At 42.3% G+C, this 12433-nt stretch overlaps 2 protein-coding genes across 2 annotated transcripts; one reads left to right on the top strand and one right to left on the bottom strand.

The window, feature by feature from the left end:
- On the top strand, nt 1-4963 carry LOC115021071 (zymogen granule membrane protein 16-like). Its single transcript, XM_029451201.1, has 7 exons — nt 1-53; nt 2853-2887; nt 3141-3212; nt 3345-3474; nt 3880-3979; nt 4325-4417; nt 4823-4963. Exons 3-7 carry the CDS (start codon nt 3164-3166, stop codon nt 4961-4963), a joined length of 513 nt encoding a protein of 170 aa, XP_029307061.1. The 5' UTR covers nt 1-53; nt 2853-2887; nt 3141-3163.
- A 210-nt stretch (nt 4964-5173) lies between these two features.
- Nucleotides 5174-9405, bottom strand: cmtm8b (CKLF-like MARVEL transmembrane domain containing 8b). The gene is made up of 4 exons (XM_029451970.1): nt 9205-9405; nt 8170-8343; nt 7874-7993; nt 5174-6074 (listed from the first exon to the last, which is right to left on the bottom strand). The coding sequence occupies exons 1-4, from the start codon at nt 9334-9336 to the stop codon at nt 5988-5990; spliced, it is 513 nt and encodes a 170-aa protein (XP_029307830.1). The 5' UTR covers nt 9337-9405; the 3' UTR covers nt 5174-5987.
- Between the last annotated feature and the right edge of the window lie 3028 nt (nt 9406-12433).

Below are 12433 nucleotides of genomic sequence, written 5' to 3' on the forward strand. Positions count from 1 at the left end.
GATAGTGTCAGGACAGACAGACGAGGACCCAGGAGCGCAATTTCGAGATCAAGGTTTTATTGAAACACACACACACACACACACACACACACACACACACACACACACAACAGGACCGAATGAGGCACGGCAGTAGTACAGTTCAGGGATATTCTAAACTCGTAGTCGTAAGGCGGAAGGCAAGTCGGGTTTACCGGGGCTGGAGATCAGAGTAGTAGTAACAGATCACAGATCAGGAGTCAGAGTTGAAAGCAGACAGGCAGGCAGGCAGACTTCCGATGTAGGCTTGCAGATGATCTGACAAGTGTGGACTGAAAAACAGGGCTTTCTATACAGGGCATGATGAGTGGTAAATGCAGTGCAGCTGGTAAGTTAACGAGGGTGGAGCAGAGACAGGTGGAGGTAATTGAAAACAATTAGTAGTGTTACCAGGCAGGGAGAGGGCTCATGACAGGACCCCCCCCCCCCCCAAGGGACGGCTCCAGAAGTCCCCAAGAAACACCACCAAGCCGGGCGGGAGGAGGGGGAGCCGGCGGAGGGTCAGAATTCCTCTGAGCGGTCAGAGTCCATATCCTCCAGCGGCACCGTCTCCATCAGAAGACTCGACATCCGAGGGCCCCAGCTCAGAACCAGGTTCAGGGTCAGGACTAGACACCGGAGCAGGGGCAGCAGGGCCTGGAAGTGGATCTACATGGCAAGAAGACCTGCGCCGACCCCGTCGGAGAGATGGCTGGTCAGGGTGTTGGCGATGGAATTCAGTGATGAGGGCCGGATCCACAATTCTTCCAGCGGGAACCCAAGACCTCTCTTCAGGACCATAACCCTCCCAGTCCACCAGATATTGGATGCCCCTACCCCTTCGTCGAGAGCGGAGCAGTCGCCGGACCGTGTAGACGGGGCCACCGTCGAGGAAGCGCGGAGGAGGAGGCGGTGGTGCTGCTGGGACCAGTGGGCTCTCATGTACAGGTCTGAGATTGGAGACATGGAAGGTGGGATGTACCTTCATGGTCTTGGGTAGCAGTAGTCGGACTGCCGTAGGGCTGATGACCCTCTGTATGGGAAAGGGTCCAATGAAGCGAGGCGCCAGTTTCTGCGACTCCACCTGCAGTGGTATATCTCGAGCCGACAACCAGACCTTCTGTCCGACATGGTAAACTGGTGCTGGGATCCTCCTCCGGTTAGCTCCGATAGCATAGCTTGCACTGGACTTCAGGAGTGTGGCGCGAGCCTGGTCCCATGTGCGGCGGCAGCGGCGGGCATAGGCGAGCGCAGAGGGACAGGTAGCATCTCCCTCTCCCATCTCCTGGCAGAACTGGTGAGTGAGTTGTGGGCATATTCTACCCAGAGAAGATGTTGGGCCCAAGCACGGGGGTTGCGTGAGGTCACACACCTCAGTGCCTTCTCCAGCTCCTGGTTCATGCGCTCCGTTTGACCATTCGACTGTGGGTTGAATCCCGATGACAGACTGGCGGTGGCCCCAAGAAGGTTGCAGAATTCCTTCCAGAAGGCCGCAGAGAATTGAGGGCCTCGGTCTGACACAATATCCCTGGGCAGACCATGGACTCGAAACACATGTTGCAAGACCACCCGGGCGGTCTCCTTTGCAGTTGGCAGCTTTGGGAGGGGCACGAAGTGGGTCATTTTACTGAAGCGGTCAACGATGGTGAGGACGACAGTGTTTCCTTCAGATTGCGGAAGGCCCGTAACGAAGTCCAGGGAGATATGGGACCAGGGTCGCATGGGCACTGGCAGAGGCTGGAGTAACCCAGCTGGGGGCTGACTGGGGGTCTTGTGCTGGTTGCAAGTGGGGCAAGCTCTAACAAACTCCTGGATATCTTTCCTCATCAACGGCCACCAGAAACGTTGGGAGAGCAGATGGAGGGTGCGTGTGATTCCGGGGTGACAGGCCAGGCGAGAGTCGTGCCCCCACTGAATCACCTGAGACCTCAGATCTGCTGGGACAAAGAGACGGTTAGAGGGGCATGCACTGGGGCTCGGCTGGTTCCGGGTGGCTTCTCTGACCTGCTCCTCAATGTCCCAGGTCAAGGCAGCAACAACACAGGGGCTTGGGAGGATGGTTGTCGACTCCTCATTGGATGCCTCATCCTTCTGAAACATCCTGGAGAGTGCGTCGGGCTTGATATTGCGGGAGCCAGGACGGTAGGAGAGCGTGAAGTTAAAACGGGTGAAGAATAATGACCACCGACACTGGCGGGAGTTCAGCCTCCTGGCTGTCTGGATATACTCCAGGTTTTTATGGTCTGTCCAGACCACAAACGGAACTTTAGACCCCTCCAACCAGTGGCGCCACTCCTTGAGGGTGAGCTTGACGGCCAGTAGCTCGCGGTTGCCGATGTCGTAGTTGAATTCTGCTGGAGTCAGTCTACGGGAGTAAAAGGCACAGGGGTGCATCTTGCCATCCTCTGCTGCTCGTTGGGAAAGCACCGCTCCAACTCCTACATCCGAAGCATCCACCTCCACCACAAACTGCCGTCCAGCGTCAGGCATTTGGAGAATAGGGCCTGAGGTGAAACGAGCTTTGAGGGTCTTGAAGGCTTTGTCTTTGACAACCAAACTGGTTGTATACCCTAAAGGACAGATGCAAGAGGTATGACCTTTCCTGAGTAATGTTCCAAACATTTTTTTAGGTATCACGCCTTCAGCCTATTGTTCAGCTGTCAGAGGCCATCAAGTAGGAATGTACGTGTGTGTGTGTGTGTGTGTGTGTGTGTGTGTGTGTGTGTGTGTGTGTGTGTGTGTGTGTGTGTGTGTGTGGTAAGGGAGGGAGGGAGGTAAACATATATAAGTGCCACTACACTAGTGCCTGTATCATCATCTCATCCTTTGCTCAGGGCTCAAGCAGGTTTCAGGAGGTCTAGTTCTGCAGGTGAGTTTGAGCATCTGTTTCCTGCAGTTTTGACAATTGATCAACTTTATTAGCATATTACTGTAGTTACTGGCACTGATTATTTATATTTCAATTCCTCTATCATTATTTACACTTTAGGTCATGCACAGATTATTGAGCTGCTGCTTGTAAAAGACAAATGTCGTTTTCAGTAGTCAAAATGTTGGTTTTATGTCTAAAGATATGTTGATCATTATGTGATGATATTTAATGAATTGGTTTGTGATTCCAGTGTTGACGACTTCACACACGAGCATGTTTTCCTTCCTGTTCATTGTTGCGCTCTGCGCCAGCTGCCTGGCTTGTAAGATTTAAAACCCACCTGTTTCACTTTTCCCCCAAATGTCTAGATTCTAATATGATCTTTGTATATTAAATGGTTAAGCAGTAGCTTCCTCTTGTCCATCACATAATAACTTTGTTTTTACCTCTCCAGCTCCCACGAGTCACTCCTCCTTCTCACCTGCTGTTGGAAGTGGTAGTGGCACTTCCTTCTCCATAGAAAAAGGAAACGAAAGGCTCACCGGGGTCAGGCTCTGGGAGATTCAGGGCTCTTACATCACCGGGTCAGTCTGTCCTCCTTCTTGTCCAGATGTGTTAAGGACTGTACGGAAATTATTAGGAGGTCAAAAAAGGGGAAAGGGTTATGTATTTATGTTTTAGTTGAAGGGAGAGTCAGAAATTCAATGCTGTTATTTATTTTAGATATTATTGTGAAAGGGAGGGTCCATTGAAAGTTTAATCAAGCTGGGGAGGCAATTTCTTTTTTTTAATTTTCTTTTTTTAAAGCAAACCATAAGGTTCAACCCCCTTCACGTCCCATTGATTTGATTTCTATGCATTTGCTCTATTGTCTAGTCTACTTGTTCTTACACATGCAATAACAAGCTAAATAATAACCACATCTTCTTGTATATATGAATGGTAGTGTTTAATCGTGTGTTTCCTCTCTCCTGTGTCTGTCCTTACAGTCTCCAGCTGAGATATGGTTACATTTGGAGTAACAGGGTTGGTCGTGTAGTTGGCAATCCACACGAGCTGATCCTATTTGTCGGAGAGGTCATTGTTCAGGTCAGAGATTTTATAATACTAAAATATTAGTTTGCTATTGTTTTTTCTGTGTAATTGAATATTTTTGGTAAGACAATGTAATTTTTATATTTATTGACATTCATAAATATTTTTATATTATTATTTTACATGTATTTTCTCATACAGGTCATATAAGTATTAGTACAAGTATACAATAAGTATTAAGAGTAGAATTTTTCTTAGTTTTAAATTAGTAATGCACTGTAATTCATGTCACGCTATATTCATCTATCATTACATAAAATAAAAAACACATAATTAGTTTACTTATCAAGACTAACTACATGTACTAACTGTTAATGTGCTCATATGGTCATGTTTCAGGTCTCTGGGAAATACCACAACAGCAACTACATCTATCAGCTGATATTTGTGACCTCCAGAGGGCGGTCTCTGATTGTTGGCCAGCCAGTACAAGTAAAGAGCTTCTACCCTTCGTATTTGTCATAATTATTTAGTAGTGGCAGAAGTATTCAGATTGTTTACTAAAAGTACTAATATCACACTGTGAAAATACTATGTTACAAGTAAAAGTCCAGCATTGACAAATCATACTTACTTTTACTTAAGTTACAAAAATTGTAAATTACAAAATCAATTTGTAAAGTACCTAAAGCTGTCAGACAAATGTAGTAAAGTGAAACGTGCACTATTTGTCTCAATATAGTGGAGTAGAAGTGGATAGTAACATAAAGAGAAATGGCTCAATTAAATTAAAGGAACCTCAAATGTGTACTTGAGTAAATGTACTTACATTTCACCTCTGAAATTATCAATACTTATACTCATGGTCATGTATTCATTTTTGATGCTGTCTTCCAGTTCTCCTTTAACTTCTACGCGGCTCACCCGGACACAGAGCTCTCACTGCTGAGTGGCCGCTACAATACTGCAGGGATTACATCCATCGCAGCTCACTGGGAACACTTTGACAATCCAGACAACAGCACTACCAATGTCTGATTAAAAAACAGGAACTGGGAATGATCAACCTTATGTATCCATTATGAAATGACATAGTCTATTATTCTTTTAATGTGATATTATTATATCAATTTATGTTTCAATACCTCTGGAGAAATGTGTTTATGGAACAAAGTTAAGCACGCAATACATTGACAATACATTCAAATGAAGGAGCTTTCAGTAAAAGCATTTTACACATATGCAACATTGAAGGAAACAAAGCAATGCCTTTAATCAATACCTCATGTATTTTGAGGAATGCTAACTATAAGGACAACATTATGTTATGCAAAATACTGTGATTTTAATGTGTTTGGAGAGATGTTAGATCTGAACCATGTTACATTTTGTAGCATTCAACTTACATTTGTATTTCATGTAAGGTACAATGTTGGCCTCTTTACCTGTTGGGAACTTGGGACTATTGTGCAAAATTTAATTAAAAAAATAAAAGCAATATAAAAGCAATTTGGTTGTTTGTAAATATCACAAAGAAAAACATTTGACAAAAATTTAAGGTAAGGAAATTTCAATAAGTATACTCTGGTCTTCCATCACACAAAGTAATACTCAATGTCTCATTCTTATTTGTGAGTGTCTTGTTGTTTTTTCCAACACCAAAGAGAAAATTCACTTAGATTTACTTGACATAAAATGTTACTGGCTGCAGGATTGTAGACGTGTGTCATGTGTTCATGTTTGTGACACTACAGTACATGCAACCTTAAACATACAGGAAACATACAAAAACATATTTTTGTCATTGTACATTTACTGACTTGTATCCTCAAAGAGCTCAACTTTATTTAGTTACACATAAGTATGTTGAGAGCACAAGTGTAGATGCATTCTAGATACCTCTCTGCCTCTATGTCTTCCTGCTAAACATATAACATGCAACAAAGGTATTCCATCTCATAATTTTTCTACGAGTTTTAATTTGCTCCGAAGTTAGATCTCCATCAGACTCGTTTTTCAGAAAAAGTCTGAACATTGTTGCCTTCAAACAGCGAGTAACAAACTATTCTCCTTCTTCTGGAGTTTTCCAGGTACAGTAGCTCAGGTAACTGCTTCCCGCATAGCACAGTGTGGTCAGAAATGCAAAGAACTGAAAAGTGTGGAAGGTAAAGAAAAGAAAGAAGAACATGGGTCATGGGAAAATAAGGGAGGGGCAGGGAGACAATGAGAAGAAAAGTCAATTTATTCAATGTCTTAAAACTATTCCACTCTTAACTCAAAAAAATCAACCATAATCCACTCGCCCCAAATCCAAGTTAAATGTAAGTGTCCGCATAACACACAGCTAATGCCTTTACAGTGTAAAACTACAGTTTAATTCTGCTATTTTTATAATGGTACTTTTGTTATGGGTACGTCCAGAGGAGACCCAGGCCACTAGACTCTGGAAACGGAGTAAGTTTAAATAGTTTATTTATACAATACTCTCCAGTAGGCAGATGGTGAGAGAATAATGGTACAGCAGGCAGGCAGGCAGGCCTGGGGCAGGCAGGCAGGCAGGCAGGCAGGCAGGCAGGCAGGCAGGCAGGCAGGCAGGCAGGCAGGCAGGCAGGCAGGCAGGCAGGCAGGCAGGCAGGCAGGCAGGCAGGCAGGCAGGCAGGAGTTAAGCGACAAGCAGTTGATTGTAGACAGGTGAGCAGATGATATCAGCTACTGAAGTCTTTGACCGTGCCCATGCCACATACACACACACAAAGAGACAGGGAAAACATGGACAGGAAAACACTCGGGATACAGATGGGACCGTGACAACTTCAGACTCATTTACATCAACACTGAGATGATTGTACTGTAAATGCTCTTATTCTGTCTAATCTGTACTAATTGTTATGTTTTTACTGTGAAGCACTTTGGGCTGCAATTCTTGTATGAACGGTGCTATACAAATAAAGCTTATTATTATTATTATTATTATTATTATTATTATTATTATTATTATTATTATTATTATTATTATTATTATTATTATTATTATTATTATTATTACAGGCAAGCTGCTAATTGTCTGAAAGCCTTTGGTCTCAACTAACAAAATAAAACTACAGAAGTATTTTGCTTTTAACTAAGTGATACTTTTTGTTTCTTTGTCAATATCACAATTCTGTGTTCTGTGCCTCATAGTACGATACATAAATGTGATTCCAGTGAGTTCCACACTGAGGTATACATATTTCAAAGTTAGGGAAAAAGAAAACACTGGTGTCCAATCAGCAAACACCTTATCAGGAGAAAAATAGTTTGATCCGTGAATCCCTAATCATGAGACCAAATTTCAGCAGCGCAACCTGATTTTGACTATAACCAACAAAAGTAATTGGAAACATTTTTGATTTGGTTTCACTGTGTCCTGTGTCATTTTATTATATTTTATATTTTTAAGTGATTGTATAAATGCTGTTTCAAAAAACACTCCATGATTTTAGGAATGCAGTTATACTGAAGAAATACCAATGATAATAATTCAAATTAAAAAAATGCTCTCCTAAAAGTCACTTGAAGGACTATTCCACCGATTTTACACACAAGGACACTGCATGGCCTGTGACATCAGTTACATAATGTTTTCTGAGGCTCTAAAGCGAGCTTTCCAAGTTTCCGAGTTTGAAAGATAAGCCTCAGTGAAATAATTTATTAAAGACAAAAATGTTGTTGCATTATGAGAAATGTAGGATCGTGTTTTTGGAGATTCACTCCGGTAGGATATGTTGTCCTCTGCTCATGGAAACAGCCTGCACTTCAGTTCTTTTCTGACACTGGGCTGCTCTTGTCTTGTTGTGTGTAATGTGGACCTACACACATCAGTGTTTTTTCATGCATATATAGTAATAAAAACTTTCATTTAGGATGAACCTTTCTCTCAACAGGTCATATTGAAAGGAGTTTTCTTACTGCAGATGCTGCCCAGCAGTTGTAGTTGTGTCTCCCCCTGTTGGCCTGGTTGACTGAGAGAGCATCTACTACTGCTGTCACCAGGTACAGAGGTGCAGCACTGCAGTTCAAACACAGCGGCTAAAAGAGAAACCGATAAATAGAAAAAGCCGTTTCAGTTTCTTTTAAAATACAAAGCAAAAGCAGAAAACTGAGTTGTGTGTGTGTGTGTGTGTGTGTGTGTGTGTGTGTGTGTGTGTGTGTGTGTGTGTGTGTGTGTGTGTGTGTGTGTGTGTGTGTGTGTGTATGTGTGTTACCAGTATAGTCCAGGGCACCTGTGGTATCCTGTTGTGAGCTCCAGTGAGGTAAATTAGAAACAGACAAATTGTCAGAACCCAGCACACAATGGCGACAAACATCACCCAGCAGAGAGCAGAGAAATGAAAATACTCTGTACCCCCTACCAAAATCCACACCAACATACCACACACCTGGAGGAGAGGAGGGGAGGGGATTTATTGATTATTTACTTCAGAGTGAAAGAAGGAAATAAAAGGTAAAGCGAAGTGAAAGATAAAACTAGAAACAAGAAGAGAGGAAATGCAAATGAGGTATGACACAGGTATTTTTCCACTGACTTAAGCACATTATTATATCCATCTACACTGAGTGAAGAACACATTTGGCACGATTCTTCTTTCTACGAAATACATTCAGGTTAAAGCTTCAAACCCCTCACCAGATAAATCTTTTCAGGTCCTGAATATGGGACACGAGATGTATCATTTTGAGGCAGTTAATGCACAACTTTGGCAATAGAAAATTAAAAATAATCAAACTAAAAACCACAACAAAAAGAAGTGTTTCATGTCACTTTTGTTTATATGAAATTACGTGCCATTCATTTGTTGTTCCATGATTTATTTCCAAATTCCAAACACCCAACGTGCCTCATCTCAACTCAATCAAAGTCTTGTGCTGACGAAGTAAATCTCGTTCCTCCGAACACTATTCCAAACCCACCCTTCCTGTTTCACAACCAAAGAAAAAGAAAAATATTTCTGCTGGTTTCTCTTTAACTCTAATAAATACAGTCTTACCACAAACAAAGTATAACTAGTATATATAAATAGTTATAACTTACATGCCTTTCAGATTAATTTATAACAAAAGCATAGTAATTAATTAATCTCTTTTTTCTAACACAAACAAATATAAATATAAATGTATTTATAATTAGTTGTTCCAATAGTTCTTATCATCTGTTGTGATCGGGCCATTTCCGAACTGCTGAGCATTATCTAATGATACAGTCTTCAAACAATATTCTTAAAATCTATATTCACACTTACTATCTCAGCCAGGTGGAGTTTTCCTGTGGCAGTTGTGGTGAAGTGCCGGTCGAAGGCCAAGGTGGAGGTTGAGATGTTGCATTCTGGTGCTGAGGGACTCCTGCTGGCCGACACCACAGTGGCTCTGTCCATGGTGCACTGACGCAGACAGTCTGTGTGCTCTCAGTTGGGTTGTTGCTGTTGCAGAGGAAGTTGTGTTCCTGTCCCGGAATCCAACAAGGACACCCTTATCTGAACGGACGAATACTGTATCAGCTCGCATACGTATGTTGGGTATTTCAAAGTTAATACATTTATATTGTGGAGCCAAGTTGCTACTAAAAAGAGAGAAAACGATTTAGTTATCTGCTAGGTTAATTGTTCTGTTTTTTTTATAATTGTATTGTGTGGTGATGTAATAAATGCTATAGCAGCCAAGATGATACATTACACATTTGGACTGGTGCAGAGGTGACAATAAATAGGAGCGATATTGAGTTGACAGTCCCTTCAGAGGGATTCACAGCTTAGGCAAGAAGACACACTGCAATGACAGTTCTGCTACTAAAGATAAATGATGCTGATAGGCAAGAGTAAGAAGAGGTGTCAGTGTGAGGGATCAAAGTAGCGCTACTCAGACTTTTGCATGTTTTAGCCCCCTAACAACAATTATTGATCATTTAGCTTGATATGCTACATTCCAGGCTGTCATTGTTTTCTGCTATACCATGAAAATCATTTAGCAGAGATTCAGTCTCGCTTGACGTATGTAATGCACAACAGTGAACAATTTATTTCTGTGGTGCATTGAGAAAGCTTTAATATCTAATAGATAGATGGCTGCTAAAACAGAGCGACATCATCAGAAAGAAGAAACCCAGAAGACAAACAGGAACAGACAAAAAGTAAGGTTAGTTTCGAGGATGATGTGAATTAACTATAATTTTTAAGTTTTTTGTGTAGCATACATAGGTGAGTTTAAAAACCAGCATCTTTATTTTTTACTTTTCCCTTAATGAGTAAAACCAAACAAATAGGAGATAAATCAGCAGATTCAGCAGAGAAGAACCTGCTGGTGGGTCTGTTCACCTGCCTGTCTGCCTGCCTGTCTGCCTGTCTGCCTGCCTGTCTGTCTGCCTGTCTGTCTGTATGTCTGTCTGTATGTCTGTCTGTATGTCTGTCTGTCTGCCTGTCTGCCTGTCTGCCTGCCTGTCTGCCTGTCTGCCTGCCTGCCTGCCTGCCTGTCTGTCTGTCTGTCTGCCTGTCTGCCTGCCTGCTGCTGCCTGTCTGTCTGCCTGTCTGTCTGTCTGCTGTCTGTCTGCCTGTCTGCCTGCCTGTCTGCCTGCCTGCCTGTCTGTCTGTCTGTCTGCCTGTCTGCCTGCCTGCCTGTCTGCCTGCTGTCTGCCTGTCTGCTTGCCTGCCTGCCTGTCTGCCTGTCCTGTCTGTCTGCCTGTCTGCTGTCTGCCTGCCTGTCTGCCTGTCTGCCTGCCTGTCTGTCTATCTAAAGCTGCTGGTGTGTCAGCGACATTCATTGGCCGAGTGTCAGGAAGGGTGAAGGGTGCTGCAGTTTGTAGGTCAAAAAAAATGTAACATAATATAATACGATACAATACAAAGAGAATGAAGAATTACGTTTAAGGGTTGAGTTTAGCATTATTGTAACTCGTCATAGTGTAAATGGTTGCATCTACATGTATTGATTATTGACCCGGCTATCACGCTAACTGACCAAAATCAAACATGTTACTTACAATTTAACAGGTGCATGTTAGGTCTGGCTAACATGCTAATGCTAACATTCTCATGATGGTTGTCACTCTGTCCAGAGGAGATCGTCAACGTTGCTAGTCAACGTCGCGTTGTGTGCGTATGTGTGCACTGAAGGTTGTGCAAAAATTGTGAAGTCTGCGTCAGAAAAGGCAGAAACAACTACACTACGTGATGTAAAGTTGTAATCTGCAGTCAGCTGTTTCAGTTAACTGAAACCAATGCAGATCAATTTATAGATCCCCTCTGTGTTTTTCACAAATGCAAATAGTCTGCCTTGAATACCACTTTGTGTCTGATATGGTTATTCCTTGTTGAAAAGTTCAGTATTTAAAGTTCAGGTTTAAGTTTACACATCACACTTGTGTAAATTGCACATTGGTCCATGATTTACTCCAAACTAGTTGTAATATAACTATTTTTGACAATATTATTATACGTTATACAAATATGTAGGTTACATGTGTTAAACTGAGATTCAAGGTGAGAGAGAAACTTTCCCCCTTTAGCAGATGCATGGGGAAACAGCCTTCTACTCAGCTCTGCACATACTATATTCATTCTGCACAGTGAAGGTCAAACATCAGAGTGGGTTACAAAACACATTTTTGAGTGGAGGGAGGCTTTAAGAAGGAAATCATGCTGAGACCTTGTTGCTGCATTAATTAATTTCTTGCCACCAGGTGAGAATAAAGATTTTGTTTTACTTAAATAAAACCCTGTACTACATCAAGTGTGTGCCCGTGCTGCAGTGCAGCTATGGAGGCAGTGAGCACCTTTGACCGCTGGGGGGCAGTAGTTACACACGTAAACCTCACTTCAGAGGACATGGACAAAAGTAGAGTACAGGGACAAAAGACGCAAGGTTGAGGCCAACAAGGTGTTGGGCGGGTTAACTGTCGCCTCTGTGGACGTGTAAATTGCTATTTTCACACATTTATTCTTTATTTTTGCTGCTAATGAGGAGAAGGCAACACTACGGTCATAATAACATGGCTGATTTAACTCATTAGCTGAATGCTTACTCCCTACACAAGCAGGTGTACATTACGCCTCCCAGAAACTTGGATGACTGATTGTGCTGTGTTACATGGACATTTGATAGCTGTGCATGTGCTGTTTCTCCCTTCATAACATAATAGAGTATACCAGATTAGAACATTATAATAAAACTGATTCTCATTTCCTTTGTTTTTTAAGATTATACGGCAGTTTTAGCAGTAACTCTGATTGGACATAACTTAACAAACAACTATGTGACTATAAATGTTATTACAAATATCAAATGGCAAAAAAGCCAGCAAGCCTTTTAATGAACAAACAAATAGACCAATAATCTTCACATTAAGATGCTTTGTGGTGCTCTGCTGCAGTCAATAGCCTGGGCCATGCATTATCTGACTGGGTATTTTATCTTATGCTACTTGATAGGCTAATTCTGCCCTGCTGAGCACATTCTGCTCTGTACAGCAATATATCCACT

The sequence above is a fragment of the Cottoperca gobio genome, chromosome 16 (genome assembly GCF_900634415.1).
Source record: "Cottoperca gobio chromosome 16, fCotGob3.1, whole genome shotgun sequence".
NCBI classification, from domain to species: domain Eukaryota; kingdom Metazoa; phylum Chordata; class Actinopteri; order Perciformes; family Bovichtidae; genus Cottoperca; species Cottoperca gobio.